The 18,620-nt window shown below is 46.0% G+C and overlaps 1 protein-coding gene across 8 annotated transcripts in view; it reads left to right on the forward strand.

The window, feature by feature from the left end:
* Positions 1-18,620, forward strand: part of NFATC2 (nuclear factor of activated T cells 2) — a 183,574-nt gene that overhangs the window by 35,761 nt on the left and 129,193 nt on the right. For 6 of the 8 annotated variants that reach the window (XM_004370237.2, XM_004370236.2, XM_023742911.1 and 3 more), the window contains exons 2-3: positions 6,249-7,281; positions 10,060-10,231. In XM_004370237.2, coding sequence (XP_004370294.1) covers positions 6,249-7,281; positions 10,060-10,231 — 1,205 coding nt within the window. The remainder of the gene's footprint in view (positions 1-6,248; positions 7,282-10,059; positions 10,232-18,620) is intronic. The other 2 variants (XM_004370239.2, XM_004370238.2) reach the window with 1 other exon arrangement.

Here is an 18,620-nt window from a genome sequence, read left to right on the forward strand (position 1 = left end):
GTTTATTATTATTGTTATTAATATTATTGGCATATGGCCCCCTGTCTGCCTTCAAAAGGCTCAGCGTCTAGTGGAGAGGCAGACAAGTGAATCAGTAATTGACCGCCTTCTGTCAGCATTCTGTGGATTCTGGGAGTCCAGAGGAAAGGCTGCCTGATCAAGCCAAGGGAATCAGGGAGGGCCTTCAGGAAGAGGTGGCCCAAGCAAAATCTTGACTGACAAATAGTGGTTTGCTAGGACAAGTAGGGGTGGGGTGTATGGAAGGGAATTTTGGGCAAAGGGAATGGCCTGTGCAAAGGTATGGCAGCACAGAGGACCTAGAGCAGCAACCTCGGAATCCCCCATCACTGTTTCCTCCTCCTTACTCTTCAAGTTCTGATTTCTCAAGTTCAGGCCAAGTACCTCCCATGGCAGGTGAGACGACTGGAGGTAGTCCACCGATGAATTAGTACATCGCACATAGCGAGAGCGAGAGCCAGCTCCTTCTCAGGATTCTCTTCTCTTTGGACTAGTCAGAAGTGAGAATCTCACTTAGGTGCCACTGTGTCTTTAATGCCTTTTTGATTCTTGCCATTCCCTCCTCTCATCCCCAGCCTTAAAAAAGGTGGACTTTTTGGGGTCATAGAAATGTCCCACAGCTCAATTGTGGTGGTAGTTTCAGGGGAGTATGTTGTTGTGTACTGTCGAGTCGATTCTGACTCATAGCCGCCCCATATGACGGAACAGAGCTGCCCTATAGGGTTTTCTAGGCTGTAATCTTCATGGGAGCAGATCACCAGGTCTTCCTCCCATGGAGCCACTGGGTGGGTTTGAACCACCAACGTTTCAGTTAGCAAAACTCATTGAAGTCAACACTTAAAATCTGCATATGTAAATTATATCTGATTAAAAAAAAGAGCATTGAGAAGGGAAAAAAAGTAGGCCTCAGGCTCAGAGCCTTGGCCTGCCACAGTGTCTCTCTTGATTTTAGTAACTCTTGTTTTTGTTGTATTTTTACCCTTCTATTTATGGAGTTGACACTGATTTTCCATTCACAGGAGTGGTGTAAAGTTTCCTTAAAATGAAAAAAAATTAAAGAAATATGAGTTCATTTAAATAGAAATATTAAGTAAATAATATTTACTGCTGGTACATGGATAGAGCAAAGATCGTGCAAATAGTAAGAAAAGCAAGACTTTTGGAAACCCTTCTACGGAAACTTGGTGGTTCTGAGATGCACTTATTTCTCACAGCGCTGGGCGGGCATCGTGACGTCTGGGAGGCGCTGTCTGCAAGCGTGGCACTTGCTTAAGGAGAAATAGCGAGGAACCCCAGCTACTTAAAGGAATGTTTTAATGATGTGCCATTTTTCTCTGAAGTTTGCTGCCAAACACCCAGAGGACTGAGAATTAGATGATTATAAATTATCTTCATATTCTCTGCTTGCTGTTAAGCTTTCAAAGTCTTGGGGAGAAAGAAAGAAAAATGAAAAACTCTGCTGCTTAGATTAATTAAAGCAAAGGTACATACTTGAAATACTGTAGCTTTGCAAACCGGGACTTTGCGTGTTTAAAATGCTCCTGGGTATGTGAGTGATGTGTGTTTTCATGACTGCTTTGCTGAGACTTTTCACATCAGCCCTGAGGAGGGTGTGTTTCTGATAAGATGCAATGCAGTTTTTCTGATAAGGCTGGAATTTTTGCTAAAGGACTTTTTATGTTTTGTTTCCTGATTCACAGGGCAGAGGGTTCTCAGAACAGTTGTTGGACATGGATTTGATGTTGATCTTTTCCTAGATTACAAATCTGTGCTCACTTACCTGCTAGGAAGACCCACGTGTGTGTGCACATGTGCACGCGTGTTCGTGCTCAAATATGATTTTATATTGAACTGTGGCTTCATAAGAACCCAGACCCTAAAGACTCTAGTTAAAAAAATCAAAGGATTTCAGAGCTAGAGCAACCACGGAGACTCATCCAGTTTAAGGCATTCTGTTACAGTTGAGAAGGCTGAGGCCCAGGCAGGGGGTGCTTTCCAAGGCCACACAGATAGTGGCAGAGCAGGACTTAGTTCTCCATTTCCTGCCTTCTAAACCAGGGTTTCATTACTAGCTTCCACGTTATGCCATTCTCCTTTAAAATTAAAACAATTATGTTTCTTTTGGGAGTAGGTAATATCCTACATGATAAAGAAATCAAAAAGTCTCCTTTCTGCCATGGAAAAAAAGAAAAAAGCAAAAAGCAGTTGCCGTCGACTTGATTCCATCTCAAGGCGATGCCATGTGTCAGTGTAGAACTGTGCTCCATAGGATTTTCAATGGCTGACTTCTCGGAAGTAGATCATCAGGCTTTTCTCCTGAAGTACCTCGTGGTGGACTTGAACCACTAACCTTTTGGTTAGTCGCCAAGTGCTTAACCATTTGTGCCACCCTGTTACTGTTGTTGTTAGGTGCCATCAAGTTGGTTCCAACTCATAGCGACCCTATAGGACAGAGTAGTACTGCCCCATAGGGTTTCCAAGGAGTGGCTGGTAGATTCGAACTGCTGACCTTTTGGTTAGCAGCCAAGCTCTTAACCATGGTCCTACTGTCCCCTAATTACTTAGTTTCCCTTCCTGGAGGAATTCACTGTTACTTCTAACTTCCAGAGGAAACCCGTGCATCCGTCATCAGTTGTGTGTGTGTGTATACACATATTCTCTCCCCTCCCTTTTTATACTACGCATACTGTTAGGCACCTTGCTTTTTCCTTTAACACTATATATGTTGGTGGTCATTCTGCATCAGTGCAGAAAGAACACCTTCATTCTTTTTTGAGGCTGTATAGTATTCCATTGCATGAGTAAACCAGAATCTAACCCATCTCCAGTTGATGGATGTTAGGTTATTTCTGGAGTCCCTGGGCCACACAGATGGCTAAGCCTTTGACTACTAGCTGAAAGGTTGAAGGTTTGAACCCACCCAGAGTTGTCTTGGAAGATAGGCCTGGAGATCTGCTTCTGAAAGGTCACAGCCTGGAAAACCCTATGGAGCACAGTTCTACTCTGCAAACACGGGGTCACCATGAGTCAGAATCAACACAACAGCAACCAATACCAACAAGGTTGTTTATAGTCTTTGGTGATTAAGAACAGGTCTGCAGTGACTAATTTGTATGCAGCCCATTTTACACATAGAGAATATATCTTCAGGAAAAATTCCTGAAAGTAGCATTGCTTGGGTCCAAGGATATGTGTGTTTGGAATTTTGATAGATATTACCAAATTACCCTCTCTAGAAGTTGTATCTTTATACCTTTGGAGTTGGATATTAACATCTTTGAGTATTAGTTTAAATATTTTACATAGACTTTTCTGAGCTCACTTCATTCATTCATTCAGCCAACCAACAAATACTTTCTGAGAGCCTGCTTCCTGCCAGGGCCTGTTCGAAGTGCTGGGAATACAGTGGGAACGAGAGAGTCCTTGGTGGATTTTACAGATTGGTAGGAGTAGGGCTGAAGGTTGGGAGAGACAGAGATGAGAAACAGGTAACTTCACAATGATTTAATTGGAATTGTGAGAAGCACATGGAGAAGAAGAGGGAACCGTGAGTGGGTAGGAGTAGGGGTGGAGCTATTGAGGCGGGGGAGCTGCAAGTGCAAAGGTCCTGAGGCTTCCTAAGAACAGATGGGAAGCCAGCTTGGCTGCAGTCCAGAGAGAGGCTAGAGAATGGAGGGATGCAAGGCTGGAGGGGCAGGTGGGGCAGGTAGGGCTGGCTGGGCAGGCCTGGCTGAGGTGATTTATCTTTAAATTGCTGTGGGCAGCCATTTTGGGCCTCTCAGCTGGGGTAGGGACAACTTCTGGACCGTATGAAATCGGCTCAGCTAAACCAATCGATGCTTCCTCCAGGATGGCCCAGAAAGGGCATTAAGGAGGCTGAGGATCACCTGCTGGGACACCCCAGCTCCCCAAGGCTGGAGCCGGTTGCACAACTTCAGGAAGAGGGCCCATTTCTGGCTGGGCAAGCCCTTGAACTTGATTCTTTCATTTAATTATTCATTGAGTCAGTCACTCCACAGATGTTTACAGAAGGCCTGTAAGTGCCAGATGCTCTGCTAGTTGCTTCGCAAACAATGGTGAGCCACAAAAGACATGATTCCAGCCCTGGTGGAGCTTAGCATCTAGTGCAGGGGTCACCAGCTTGTTCTATAAAGGGCCAGATGGTTAATATCTTGGACTTTGCGGACCATGTGGTCTCTGTTGCAGCTACACAACCCTGCTGCTGTAGCGTGAAAGCAGCCATAGACTATATGTAAACAAATGGACATAGCTGTGTTCCAATAAAACTTTATTTACAGAAACAATCTGTGGGCTGGATATGTCCTAAAGGTTGTAGTTTGCTTATGCCTGGTCTAGTAGCGGTACAACTCTCTAAACGGACGAATATCTGACGTGATATCAGCTGGTAAAAGGTGCCATGGAGAAAAAGATAGCAGGGAAGAGGGATGGAAGTGACACGGGGTGGGGGTGGAGGCAGTCTTTTTGATGGGCCAATGTAAGGTGGTGTTGGCTGAGCAGACACATGAAGGAATTAAGGGAACCAGCCATATGAAGATGTTGGGGCCAGAGTTCCAAGGCAGAGGGAACAGCAAACTTAAGAACTCTGAGGCAGGAGCGTGCTTGATGAATAGTGAAGATGTCTGCGGGGCTGGAGCTGAGTGAGCTTGGGAAGGAGTGGGGAGAGATGAGGGTGGAGAGACAGGCTAGGGCCAGGGGGCAAGTTGTATTAAAGACTTTAGATTCCATTTAAAGCCTTTGCAAAGGGACATTTCAAAAGGATGCCAGGTGGAGAACAGACAGTAGGGGGCTAGAGTGGTAATGGAGAGACCAGAGAGAAGGCAACTGCAATAGTCCAGGTGGGAGAGAATGGTGGTTTGGACTGAGGAGGTGGTCATTGAGTGTATTTGGTTTATATTTAGATAGTAAAGTAGTCAGGAATGGTTGATAGATTGAACATGAGGTGTGAGAGGTAGAGAGGAGTCAATGCTGACTCAGGTAACTGAGAGAGGGTGGAGGGACCTTTAATGAAGTGTGGAGCACTGAAGGGCAGTGAGGGATGAGGGTGAGGGATGGTGGGAACGAATGGTTAGTTCCCTCACTCATTCCACAGGCCTGTGTGCCTGGACATTTGCGAGGGCAGTGAGAGACATAGGTCGGTAAGACATGGGGTCTCTCAAGGAGGCAAGTCTGGTCTCCTTGAGAAGAAAAAGACACACAGTCTTGGGAATTCAAATGACAGTGTGAGGTGAGGGGTGACGATGACCTCAGGCAGTTGATTTGAACAGTCTACTTAAACAACATTCTCCAGCAGTGGGCCTTTTGAGGTGGAGGCAGAAGCCTGAGGTAGACGGTCACTATTTAAAAAAAAAAAAAAATGTGGTCATCTTACATCCACTGGTTTTAACAGTTTGGGGGACTGTATGTTGCCACAACTCTGTCCTCTGGGATCGGAGTGGCTCACCTGCGAGATTTCTGATCCTGCTGGTTCTGTGCCTTTGGGTGAATCACTTCCCCATCCTGGGCTTGGTTTCCTCAGCTGTAAAATGACACAGATGAGAGGTGAGTCAGGAGCCCTGGTTCCGCATGAGACCACTTCTTACCCTCGGGTGCGAACATCTGGGATTCAAACCCAGAGCTCCATGGGACTCTGAGCCCGTGCAGTTGCCTCTGTACCCTACTGCCATTGCATTCCATCTATAGAATGACTAGGTTGGCCTAGGTCAGTGTTCCTCAAACTGAGTCATGACCCACTGGTGGAATAGGAAATCCTTTTAATGGGTTGTGACCAACATTTAAATTAAGCAAAATGACCCACAAGAGACTGGGACATAAGAGTCCCTCATAGGTAGCAGGGCTAAGTATTGTTTGATGAAACTTGTTCCAGTTGTGGGTGTATGTGATGGTGTGACCTGGGTTGTGGATAAAACGCATTTCTTCTAAAAACCAGTTGGAAGCCATGTCCCAGCCCCTCTCCCAGGCCTCCCCACCCAAGCCTTGCATGGTTTGGATGTGCTGGGCTCTGTGCACCTGTGCTGAGATCAGTCCACTTTGCTGTTTCTGTTTAAGGAATCGGGGGCCCCTCTTTCCCTCTGGTGAGCCATGGAGGTTTGGTGCGGTGGGGATTTAATAAAAATAAGCAGTACAAGACAAAACCTGACCCCTAACTGCTCTGCATCGGGAGTTATGTTTTAGAGGCTTAAAAAAGACCCCCTCCCCCCTTCTCTTTCCAGAAGGACCGAATGCACATAAGCTCGTCGGCCCACCCTCCGGACTCCCGTACTCTGATGATGTCCTGGACTATGGCCTCAAGCCATACAGCCCCCTCGCCAGTCTCTCTGGCGAGCCCCTGGGCCGATTTGGAGAGCCGGATAGGGTGGGGCCCCAGAACTTTCTGAGCCCAGCCAAGCCAGCGGGGGCCTCGGGCCTGAGCCCTCGGATCGAGATCACTCCGTCCCACGAACTGATGCAGGCAGGGGGTTCCCTCCGCATGAGAGACTCTGGCCTTCTGGTCGAGCAGCTGCCCGGGCCCGGCGCGGCCGCCAGCCCGAGGTTCACGCTGCCCGTGCCCGGCTTTGAGAGCTACCGCGAGCCGCTTTGCTTGAGCCCCGCTAGCAGCGGCTCCTCTGCCAGCTTCATTTCCGACACCTTCTCCCCCTGCACCTCGCCCTGCGTCTCGCCCAATAACGGCGGGCCCGACGACCTGTGTCCCCAGTTTCAAAACATCCCTGCTAATTATTATTCCCCCAGAACTTCGCCAATAATGTCACCTCGAACCAGCCTCGCCGAGGACAGCTGCCTGGGCCGCCACTCACCCGTGCCCCGTCCGGCCTCCCGCTCCTCGTCGCCTGGTGCCAAGCGGAGGCATTCGTGCGCAGAGGCCTTGGTTACTCCGCTGCCCGGAGCCTCACCCCAGCGCTCCCGGAGCCCCTCACCGCAGCCCTTGCCTCACGTGGCTCCCCAGGAGGACGGCGCCCGGGCTGGGTACCCACCCACTGCTGGCTCTGCGGTCCTCATGGATGCCCTGAACAGTCTCGCGGCGGACTCCCCATGCGGGATCCCCCACAAGATGTGGAAGACCAGCCCCGACCCATCACCCGTGTCTGCCGCTCCGTCCAAGGCTGGCCTGCCCCGCCACATATACCCGGCCGTGGAATTTCTCGGGCCCTGCGAGCAGGAGGAGAGGAGAAACTCGGCCCCCGAGTCCATCTTGCTAGTGCCACCAACTTGGCCCAAGCAACTGGTGCCTGCTATTCCCATCTGCAGGTGAGTGAGGCTTTGAAAACGGTTTATTCCATGGGTTACTTTTAAGAGAAGGTTTTCTGGTTAGGAGCATGGAATTTAGAGTCAGGCATACTGGATTTAAATCCTGGCTCTGCCACTCACTGGTGTGAGACCGCGAGAAGGAAGTTCAATTCTCTGAGCTGCAGTTTGCTCATCTGTAAAATGGATATAGTAAGTGTACCTGACTCACCAGATTATTGAGAGTGCAGTCACATGATACATGTGATTAGTTATATGGCACTTGGTTGATTCACTCATTCATTCATTTAATCAATCAGTATTTGTCAAGCACCTACTGTGCTATAGTTACTGAGGATAAAGTGGTGAACAAAACAGGCAAAAATCTCTGCCTTCATGGAGCTGACAGTGAAGAAGCACACTGCAAGCCTTACTGCATGATATCTACTATCTCATTATAAGAAGAATTGATGTTTGTTGGATTGGCATCTGTTACATGCCTCAGCACTGTGCTCAGTGATATGGAGGCCCTAAAATAATGCATGAGCCACAGTCCTCAGGGAGCTTAAAATCTTGGCAAGCATAGAGATAGCAGACTTTGGGTCTCTTAGGACTAGGTTTGAGTCCTGGCTCTGCCACTCACTGGCTGTGTGATCGTAGGCATCTCTGGTGCTACCATTCTCATGCTCTGCCCATGGCAGACATTGCTAATCAATCAGGACCCTTTTTCTCATTGAGCACCTCTCTGACGCTGTGCCCAGGGCAGACATCGCTAATCAGTCAGGACCCTCTTTCTCATTGAGCACCTTTTGGACCTTGGTTTGTCTTGTATGAAATGAGGATAATAACAGTATCTACCTCATGGTGCTTTTTCAAGGATTAGGTGAGATAATGTATGTCAAGCTTGTGGCAAAGAGCCTGCATATAGTAAGAACGCAAAGAAGGGGCAGCTGTTACTATAGCAGAATTGATGTTTAGAAAGAGCTGCCTTGTTGAAAAGGGTTAAACTAGGAGAGTGAGATCACAGTTGCCTTTAGAGTAATGGTCATGATAACAATCATCACCAACGTTTAAGGATGCTGTTATGTGCAGACACAATTCTAAGTACTCTGTATGTATTATTTAATTCTCACATAAACTTGGTTTGGTATTGTTTTTATCTTCATTTTGATAAGAAAAATCAGGCCCACAGAGGTTAAGGCAAGGTATTATCCTATTCATTTTAGATAAAGAATCTGAAGCCTTATGCTCTTAAAATTATCCCAGAAGTTTTCAAGCTCTCTTTGCTTTTGACAAGTAGAAGCCTCTTTTTCAAATAAAATATTGAGTTGAAGACTAACATAGATAAAGGTAGAGTCATTCTGATTGATGCGGGGATGAGTGTGGCTGGGGCTCTGTCCACTGGGCCTTGCTCATCCTGATGCCAGACTAAAATGGATGGTAGGGAAAATTCAATCTGGCATTGTCTCCAAAGTGGGTTCTGAGAACACCATTGCTACAGTAGATCATTAATCAGTTTTCCTCCTAAGAGGAGTTTCTGGGTTTAATAGAGTTAAAGAGGTTCCTTTGTGCAGGTCTTCTCAGCCATTCTATGAATAGGATATTTTCTTGGACCTGTTTTAAATAAATAATCCAGTAAGATAAGAGACAGTGTGGAGATGTGAATGGAGCATTGAACTGGTAGTCAAGAGACATGAGTGGGAGCCTTGGCTCTGTCTTGCTGTATGGCCTTGGGAAAATGTCTTTATGTTCTCTGAGGCTCAGAAGGAATGCCCTAGATGGATATCCAAGACCTTAGTCAGCTCCTAAATGCCATGATTCTAACCACAGATAGAGTACCTGCTGTGTGTACTGGGTAGTGTTGAGGGTCTATAAGAAAGTGAAACTAAAGTGAAACTTAATGCATGCATTCAAAGATCTTATGGCTTCAGATGTGACGCCATAACAGTCCACGTAACTGAGCCTAGAAGTCCACAGGAAACAACTATTTATTTGAAGTATGTATTACAGGAAGAACAATAATGACGGCTGATGTATTTATTGAACACTTATCATGCTAAGTGCTTTATATGATTTTAGTATCCCCATTTTACAGTTGAGGGTACAGGTATTTGGCCAAAGTCACATAGATAGATAGTGGTGGAGCTGGGACTTGAACTTGGGTGTATAGCCCAATTCATGTTCTTCACCTTTGTTCTCCATTTAACATTAGGGATCTGAATGTTTGCACTCATCTATACCCAAACCAGACACCTCTCTGTGGTTAGGTGTTCTAAACTTGACCTCGTAATTAATGACTGTGATTGGAAGTGGACTTTCCTCAAAATGTACTTTTTATTGAGCCATCCGCCATAGACAGAAGAGCTGAAACAAGTCTCAGATGCCATCTGATCCATTTACCATATGGTTATAGGAAACTGAGGATAAGAGAGGCGAAGTTAACTTGCCTGAAGTCACACAGCAAGTTAGTGACACATGTGGGGACCTTGATTCCCACTTCATTGTTCCTTCTCCCATACTTACTCCTCTGGAAGAGGAAAACATCCTGGCTAGGGGGTGTTTTTGAGAGGTGGAAGTCGGATGTTCTTAGAAATTTCCGGAGGAAAAGAAGTTATAGCAGTTAGAAACATGATACAGCTAACGTATTTTGAAATTTGCATGATAAATTGCAAAGACAGTTATACTGTCTTCATCAAGATGGAAGAGAAAACAAAGGGCTTGTCCATCCGACATGATTTTCAGAAGTGAGACCATTTATGTTTATTGTACAGGTTTCACATGACTGGTTCTGTTCTCCTTCAGCATCCCAGTGACTGCATCCCTCCCTCCACTTGAGTGGCCATTATCCAGCCAGTCTGGCTCCTATGAGCTGCGAATCGAGGTGCAGCCCAAGCCACATCACCGGGCCCACTATGAGACAGAAGGCAGCCGAGGGGCTGTCAAAGCTCCAACTGGCGGTCACCCTGTGGTCCAGGTAGGGATTTGAATTCTTTACCTTTTGTGTTCTTCGTTTGTCACTGGGTGATAACCTCTGTGTCACAGCCTCTCAAATTTGGGATTAAATTAGTATCAGAAGCTAATCCAGTTATGCAGAAAGCAAGAGAAGGGTCTCCTTGAGCTGTATAAACAATAGAAATGATGTTCGTGCTCAAGGTACTGCTTCCCTTCTCTTTCTGACTGAGAAACTGCTATAGGTTCTCAGAGGTTTGCTTGTTGACAGGGTTCTGCGGGCGTCATGTTGAGTCTAAGTTTCAGGTGAAAGTCCGTTAGGGAAAAACAGTATGCTCTTGTAAAATACAGAAAAGTAGGAAAAAATGAAAACTACACATGATCAGACTGCCTAAAATAATCATTAACATTTTGATATATTTCCTTTGGCCTTTTCTTTTCTATTCAAAAAATGCCAGTCTCTATTACTGTATCTTTATGTACTTGATGTTATAGCGAATATGTTGTTTTGCGTATATGTAGTTTTGTACAGATCTCTGTGGCTTTTGATTTAACCTGATATTTTTTATTTAACCTGGTACTTTTAAAAAATAAGTAGAGAAGTGTGCTCTGCTCCCCACTTACCAAATAATTAGAATTGAAATGTTACTCTTAATCATATAGTTTGGTTCACCAGAACTATTGACTGGTTCCCATCTACTAGCTCGATTAACCAGAACATTCAATTCACTTAAATTAACTATCTTTTTTTTGCATTTGCCTTAAAGTGGACCCTAGTTCTTAATTCACAGTGTGATCAGAACCCCCAGAGTGATTGTTAAAAATACAGATTCTTGAGCATTCTCTGAAATTATTTAGTTAGAAACTGCATGAGTGGAGCCCAGACAAGTGTACTTAACAATAAAACCCGAAATATTCCACAGGTGATATGGGTATACGTTCCTGGTGTTAAGTACTTTTATGATGATAACATTAGGGACTTATAAGTCCTGGCAGCTGTTTTTGTTAAATCTGACATCTCAGCCATCTTGGGATCTGTTTCTATTGATTGTTTTTTTTCCTAGACCGTAAGTCACATTTTCCTGTTTCTTTGCATGTCTAGTGGTTGTTGATTATATACTGATATTGTAACAATAATTATGCAGGGCATTATAGAGACTCTGGATTTTGCTGTCTTCCTCTAAAGGCAGGTTAATTACTAACTGATCACTTTCCACTTGCACAGGCTTGATTTTATGCTTTGTTAGGTGATCTGTGGAAAGTCAAGGTTTTTCCCATACCTTCGTAACTTGATGGAGCTCAGCCTTCAAACTGTCTGCCCTGCGGATCTAGTTGAGGCTTGGTTTTAGGCTCTTTTTAGGGCAGGTCTAGTGTAGCCCTTAGTCTAAGGCAAGCCCTTATTCCTAAGGCCTGGCATTTTTGGATGCTTGGCAGGGAGATCTTTCTAGTCTGGCTGGGCCGGAACTCGCAACATATCGGCCCTGCTCGACCTCTAGTCTTTCTGTTCCCTGCTCTGCCCCATAGCAGCCTTTCTCTGGTAAACCTGGCAAGTCTCTCCCTGTGCTTACACATCCCAGCCCTTGACCAAGGACTCCCCCAGTAGCTTCCTCCTTCTGATGCCCTGCCCACAGAGTCCAGCTGCTTCCATTGCCCGGCACCCTAAACTCTGCCCCTTTAGTCAGCAAGACCACCATGTTCTGCTTAGACTCCAAGTGTGGTAGAGAAATTGTCCCAGGCAGAGGGCTGGAGTGGACGGGTGCCCACTTTGTATGTTTCCACAGTCTTGTAGTGCCTGTTGTCCAAAGCCTGAAAGCAGTTGACTTGTGTATTTTTGTTGTGTTTTTATTCTTGTTTGTGGTGGAAGGGTTAGTCTGGTACCAGTTACTCTGTCATGGCCTGGAAGTTGTCTTTTGGAAAAGAAAAAATGTCTTCATATCACTATTATCTGGGCTAATCTGTTTAGGATGGGAACCTCCTGGCTTGGAGGTTGTTGTGTGTTTGAGTCACAGCTTTTGGTAGTAACAAAGAAAGAAACTCATTCAAAGCAGGTTAGAAAAAGGGAATTGTATGAGGAGGCTGCTGGGATATTGCATAAAACCAGGACAGGAGATTGAAGTCAACAAGAACCTGGACTTGGGAAGTCAGGTCCAAGATTTCTTTGTTCAGTCAGTTCATCCCACAGGTAGATTCTTTCAGCAAGTATTTGTTGAGCACCTACTATGTGCCAAGTACTATGCTTGATGCTGAAATACAATGGAGAAGAGTAAAGGAAGTTACCGTCTCTTCATGGAGCTCATGGCCTAGGTGGCAGAGAGACATTGATTAAATGATCATGCAAAGGATAGAATTACAAGGTATGGCAAGTGTCATGAAAGAAAAGTGCATGGAGTTCTGGGAGTGCAGAGTGAATGAGCTGATATAAATGGGGAAGAGCATCAGCTAACATTTCCTGAGGAAGAGACCAGAGCTGAGAATTGAAGGATGTGTAGGTAATCAGCATGTGCAAATGCCCGGGGGCAGACCACATCAGAGGAACTGAAGAGGCTGGTATGGCTAGAGCAAGAGGGGAAGAGAGGTAGGAAGGGGCCAGGGCATGCAGGGCTTTTACCCTGAAGACCTGAAGAACTGCTGAATGGTCACATACTTACGCAGGAAAGAAACATGATCTGATTTAGGCTTTGACGAGACCCCACTCCAGTTGCTTAATGGAGGGCAGATTTGAGGGGGGCAAGATCAGAGATAAGGACAGCAGTTAGAAGGCTATTTACGTGATCTCTGTCTTTTTAGGGCTGTGTGGTATCTTCCTTCACTGATCATTCAGCAGATATTTTTTGAGCACTTACTATGTACCAGGCACATTTCTAGATCCTGAGATGTAGCATGGACAAAACAGCCCCAAGACTTTGCGTTTGTGAAACTTATATTGTAGCGAGATGGTTGTAAGAATGTTGTTTTTGTGTTTAGTTGCTGCCAGGTTGGCTCTGACTCATGGTAACCTTACTTAGAACAGAATGAAACATTGCCTAGTCATGCGCAGTCTTCGTGATCGTTGGTATGTGTGAGTCCATTGTTGTGGCTGCTGTGTCAGTCCATCTCATGGAAGGGCTTCTTTTGTTTTCACTGACCCTCTACTTTACCAACCGTAATGTCTTTTTTTAGTGATTGGTCTTTCCTGATGATGTGTCCAAAGTAAGCAAGTTGAAGTCTTGGCCATCCTCATTTCTAAGGAGTATTCTGATTGTATTCTTCTAAGATCTGTTTGTTCTCTTGGCAGTCCATGGTACGTTCAGTATTCTTTGCCAACACCACAATTCAAATACATCAGTTCTTCTTCGGCCTTGCTTTTTCACTACCCAACTTTCACACTTACTGAGCATTTAACATGTTCCAGGCCCTGTTCCAAGTGCTGTGCACGTGTTAATTCATCCTCACAAGAGCCCCGTGAGACACATTACAATTACCTGAGAGGTCAAGGGACTTGTTGAAGGTCAGATACTAAGTGATGGACCCAGGATTGGAACCCAGGTTGTCTGGTTCAGCTCTCTGCACAACTGGCCTGACCTCCCACCAGCTCTCCCTGCCCCCTCACACTTGAGCAGAGAAAGCCTGGTAGACAATGCTGCATGCCTCCTACTACCACCCCGCTCGCCCCCATTTTTACATGCTCTCCCAGTTCTCACACCCATCACCAGCTAATTGGAACTCAAATCCTGATTCTTGGGGAGTCTTTAGTTGGCCCTGGTTGTAGGGGGCCACAGTTAGCTGTGGCCAGGGAAGTTGACCTGTGTGGTTAATGCTAACTCCACCCACTCACAGGGGGCTGGAGCCATGGAAAATTCTAGAACAGGGAATGAGTTGGTTTTGCAACCCAAAAGATACCTGCTTTGCTTGCCTGAAGCTCGTATCCCTGCCACCAACAGCTCGCAAGGGCCTCTTCCTTTTGTTGCCTATAACTCTGAAAACCCAATGCATGATTTAAAAATTTGTAGCCATATCCCCAAAAGACACAAGTGGAGTATTTTTTCTTTATCATTTGATAAGATTGTGTTCTCTTTAAGATGAAATACACAAATCCCTGATTTTTAGCATAGGGAAAGTCAGTTCAAGAAAAAAAAAATTGCAAAATGAAGAAAGAAAGGGGGGAGACTCTAAGTTTACTGCTCCTAACCTTTAGGTAGGGTGTGAAAACCCCTTTTGAAATCTGGAGGGTTGCCCTTTTCATTCCAAGAAGAGCAACATAGTCCTGTTTTGTACCTTGCCTTGATGCTTCTGCTGGTTTCTCTCTTGATCTTACTCTATCTCTACATCTGTTTCTATTTCTGTATTGTACTGCGGCTTCTTTTCCTTTCTCAATTATTTGGTCTCCACCCTTCTCTTTTTTATTTGTCACACTGTAAAGCTTCATGGTTTTTTTTTTGCATGCCTGGTGCCTTTATGCCCTTTTTTTTATAGAAAAAACAAACGAGTGTAAGACCATTTAGCTCTCTCTTCTTAAATATCAGCTTAAAAATAGTAAACATATGTCATGTTTAAAAAACTAGTTGTTGCCAATTCTGATTCATGGTGACCCCATGTGTGTGTCAGAGTAGAACTGTGCTCCATAGGGTTTTCAATGGCTGAAGATCACCAGCCCTGTCTTCCAAGGCACAGCTGGATGGAATCGAACCTTCAATCTTTTGGTTAGCAGCCAAATGCTTATTCACGTTTAGCTGGTTTTTATTCCTTGAATGTCATTGGGTCTTGGAAGAAAGTTTTCTCCAAACCTTAAATGCTTTTCAAGTCATGTCTTATAATTCATTCATTTGGAAATATTTTGTTGAGAACCCTGTGTGTGTCCCAGGCACTGTGATTGGCACCAGTAATTCAATGATGGGTGAGATTGACATGGTTCTTGCCCTCATGGAGCTGAGGGGCTACAGGAGGTGAAAAGTAGGCCAGGACAGTTTATTGTGACTATGGCAAAGATGAAGGAGCCCTGGCAGCACAGTGGTTAAAACATTCAGCTGCTAATCGAAAGGTCGACAGTTCGAACTCACCAGCTGCTCCATGGGAGAAAGATGTGGCAGTCTGCTTCTGTAAAGATTACAGCCTTGGAAACCCTATGGGACAGTTTTACTTGGTTCTGTAGGGTTTCTATGAGTCTGAATGGACTCAGCGGCAGTGGGCTTGGGGGTTACTAAGATGTGGCTGGGTCAGGGAAGCCTGGGGAGCCCAGATGATGGTGATCTAGAATGACTTGTCAGGCAGACACCTAGACTCTAAGGTGAGACAGAAAGGACAGTTAGGAGCTCATCCATTCAATTCACAACTTGGGGTCCCTGCTGCAACAAAACAAACTCTGCTTAGAGATGGTACTTGGAAGGCTTCCTTTCGAGGGAGGGCCTCTCTGAGGAGGTGACTTCTAAGCTGAGACCTGGAGCAAGTGACAGAGCCAGCACAGAGACAAATGATGTCCTTTATCTCTCTTTGGATGGCGATGGGTGAGGGTTCTACGCAAAGAGCACAGCACATGCAAAGGTCCTGAGGCAGAGAAGAACTCAGTGCGTCTAAGGAATTGAAGGAAGACCAGTGTCACTGAAGTTTAGTTTGGAGGGTGACTGGCTGGAAGGGCCGGCCATGCAGGGCTCTTAAGCCAAGGTGAGGAGCTAGGGTTTTATTCCAGGGCGAGGGAAAGAGAGTGACAGGTTTTGAGTAGGGGAGGAATGTGATTCTGACTTAACATCTTTAAGGTCACTTGGGCTGCTCTCTGGGGACTGGGTTAGAGGGGGCCAGGGAGGAAGTGGAGAGTTCATTAGGCTGTGACAGTTGGCCAGGTGAAAGACCGGGATGGTGAGGACTAGGGGGTGTCAGTGGAGGTGGAAGGCAGGGGGCGGATTCTGTGGTGTGCTTTAGAGGAGTTGGTGCTAGCTTGGATGTGGGAGGGAAGGAGCAACTGGCTGGATGGTTTAACTGGATGGTTGGTGCAGCTGTGTGTGAGGATGGGGAGATTTGGGGAGGAAGAAGTTTTTTTGGGGGGAGGGGAATCACGAGTTCAGTTTGGGACATAGAAAGTGTGAAGGGCTTGTGAGGTGTCCAAGCAAAGATGTCAAGAAGGTAGTTGGATATATGAGCCTGGAGCTTAGAAGCAAAGTCTTGGACTTTCTAATGCTCAGGCCTGTGGAATGCCCCCAAGACCACACGCTCAGTCATCGGGGGCTTAACGAGCACCCACTTGGAAGGATTTATTTCCTACGCCCTCAGTACCAACCTGCATCTCTCCAGAAGCAATGGACTAAGGAGAGAACCAAAGAAGAGATTGGAGAAACCAGCATCACAAACTGACCAGCTCGTTGGGGCCAGCAATGAAAGGAAATGAGTGAATTGCCCGAACATCGGGGAGCGATAGGGAGTGGCAGGGAGTAGGGCACAGCAGAGTGTGTGCCTTGTCTCAGGGCAGCCGCTCTTCAGCTGCCGTCGGTCGTGCCGTGTGGGAATGTGGGCCCAATGTTGCCAGGTTTTGCAGGTTTTATCAAGAGGACCTAGAAGTCTAGATTTTTATGTGATTTCTGATTTTTAGGTTTGGCCACTTAATCAAACTGGGTTAGTTTTGGCTCAAGGCCGCCAGTTCGTATCCTCTGGGGGTAAATAAGGATGTGCTACTTCAAGGTTCATCAGATAGAAAGGGAGATTAGAGAGAAGCTGTATTTATACAATTTCTAAGACTTGTTCAGTTAGAAAGAGCACCGTCAGCAGCCTGATCAGGTGATTTCTCCTATGGTGTTGTTGTTGATGCTGTGCAGTTGATCCCGACTCCCAGCGCCCTCTAGGACAGAGGAGAACTGCCCACAGGGTTTCCAAGGCTGTATATCTTCACAGAAGCAGACTGCTACATCTTCCTTCAGTGGAGCAGCTGGTGGGTTCAAACCACTGACCTTCTGGTTAGCAGCCAAGCACTTTAACCACTATGCCACCAGGGCTCCTGTTTATACATATGCCAGAAAACCAAACCTGTTGTCGTTGAGTTGGTTCCGACTCATAGAGAACCTATAGGACAGAGTAGAACTGTCCCATAGGGTTTCCAAGGCTATACATTTTTTTTTCATTTTTACAAAGCGAATCTGTATTTTTTTAAATTTTTTATTGTACTTTAGATGAACGTTTACAGAACAAATAGTTTCTCATTAAACAGCCAGTACACACTTGGTTCCATGACAATGGTTAACAACCCCATGACATGTAAGCACTGTTCCTTCTCAACCCTGGGCTCCCTACCACCAGCTTTCCTGTCTCCTCCCACCTTCCAGTCCCCGTGCCTGGACTGCTGTGCCCCATCAGTCTCGTTTTGTTTTATGGGGCTGTCTAATCCTTGGCTGAAGGGTGAACCTCGGGAGTGACTTCATTACTGAGCCAAAGAGTGTCCGGGGGCCATACTCTTGGGGTTTCTCCAATCTCCGTCAGACCAGCAAATCTGGTCTTTCTTTGTGAGTAGAACTCTGCTCCACATTTTTCTCCAGCTCTGTCCGGGTCCCTCTATTGTGATCCCAGTCAGAGCAGTCAGTGGTGGTAGCCAGGCACCATCTAGTTGTACTGGACTCAGTCTGGTGGAGGCTGTGGTAGTTGTGGTCTATTAGTCCTTTGGACTGATCTTTTCATTGTGTCTTGTTTTCTTCATTCTCCCTTGCTCCCGAAGGGGTGAGACCAGTGCAGTATCTTAGATGGCTGCTTACAGGCTTTCAAGACCGCAGAAGCTACAAGGTAGAATGTAGAACATTTTCTTTATAAGCTGCATTATGCCAGTTGAGCTAGATGTTCCCCAAGACCATGGTCCTCATAGCCCTCCACCCAGCAATTTAGACCCTCAGAGATTTTGAATGTGTTTGTGGAATGTTCATGACCTTTCCCCAAGTCTGTAAATCTTTACAGAAGAAGTGGCTTGTGGGTTTGAATTGCCAGTCTTTCGGTTAGCAGCTGAGTGCTTTAACCACTGCACCACCAGGGCTCCTTAGTTTCTCCTGTAAATCTCCAAACTTCATCAAAGTAGAACAAGTCTAAAGCTCAGAAGAGCCAGGGAATTTTAATCTATTAGCTGCTCGCTTCCCCTGGAAACAGCCACCAGCCTTTTGGCGGAACCTCGCCGTCACTTCCTCATTCTATTTTAGGACTGGAGGTAGTGGTCCTGAGCGGACAAAACTCCCATTCTAAGGCAGCTTGCAAGATTGGGCTTCAAGTGTTTCCATAGTGCTTCAGCTTATGGAACCTAATAATGCCCCAGTTGAGAGAGGCCTGTATAACGCCATTGTCATTTGATCCTTGCCTGGGCTGCTTCCAGACCCTGGAACCATGCTCCTGCTCAGAAATTCCAGCATAGGACACTCCTGGTTATATTCCTTAGGCATCCTTGTGCTGGAGCTTTCACAACTGGTATTGCCACCACC

This window comes from Trichechus manatus, unplaced genomic scaffold (genome assembly GCF_000243295.1).
Source record: "Trichechus manatus latirostris isolate Lorelei unplaced genomic scaffold, TriManLat1.0 scaffold00008, whole genome shotgun sequence".
In the NCBI taxonomy this organism is placed as follows: Eukaryota; Metazoa; Chordata; class Mammalia; order Sirenia; family Trichechidae; genus Trichechus; species Trichechus manatus.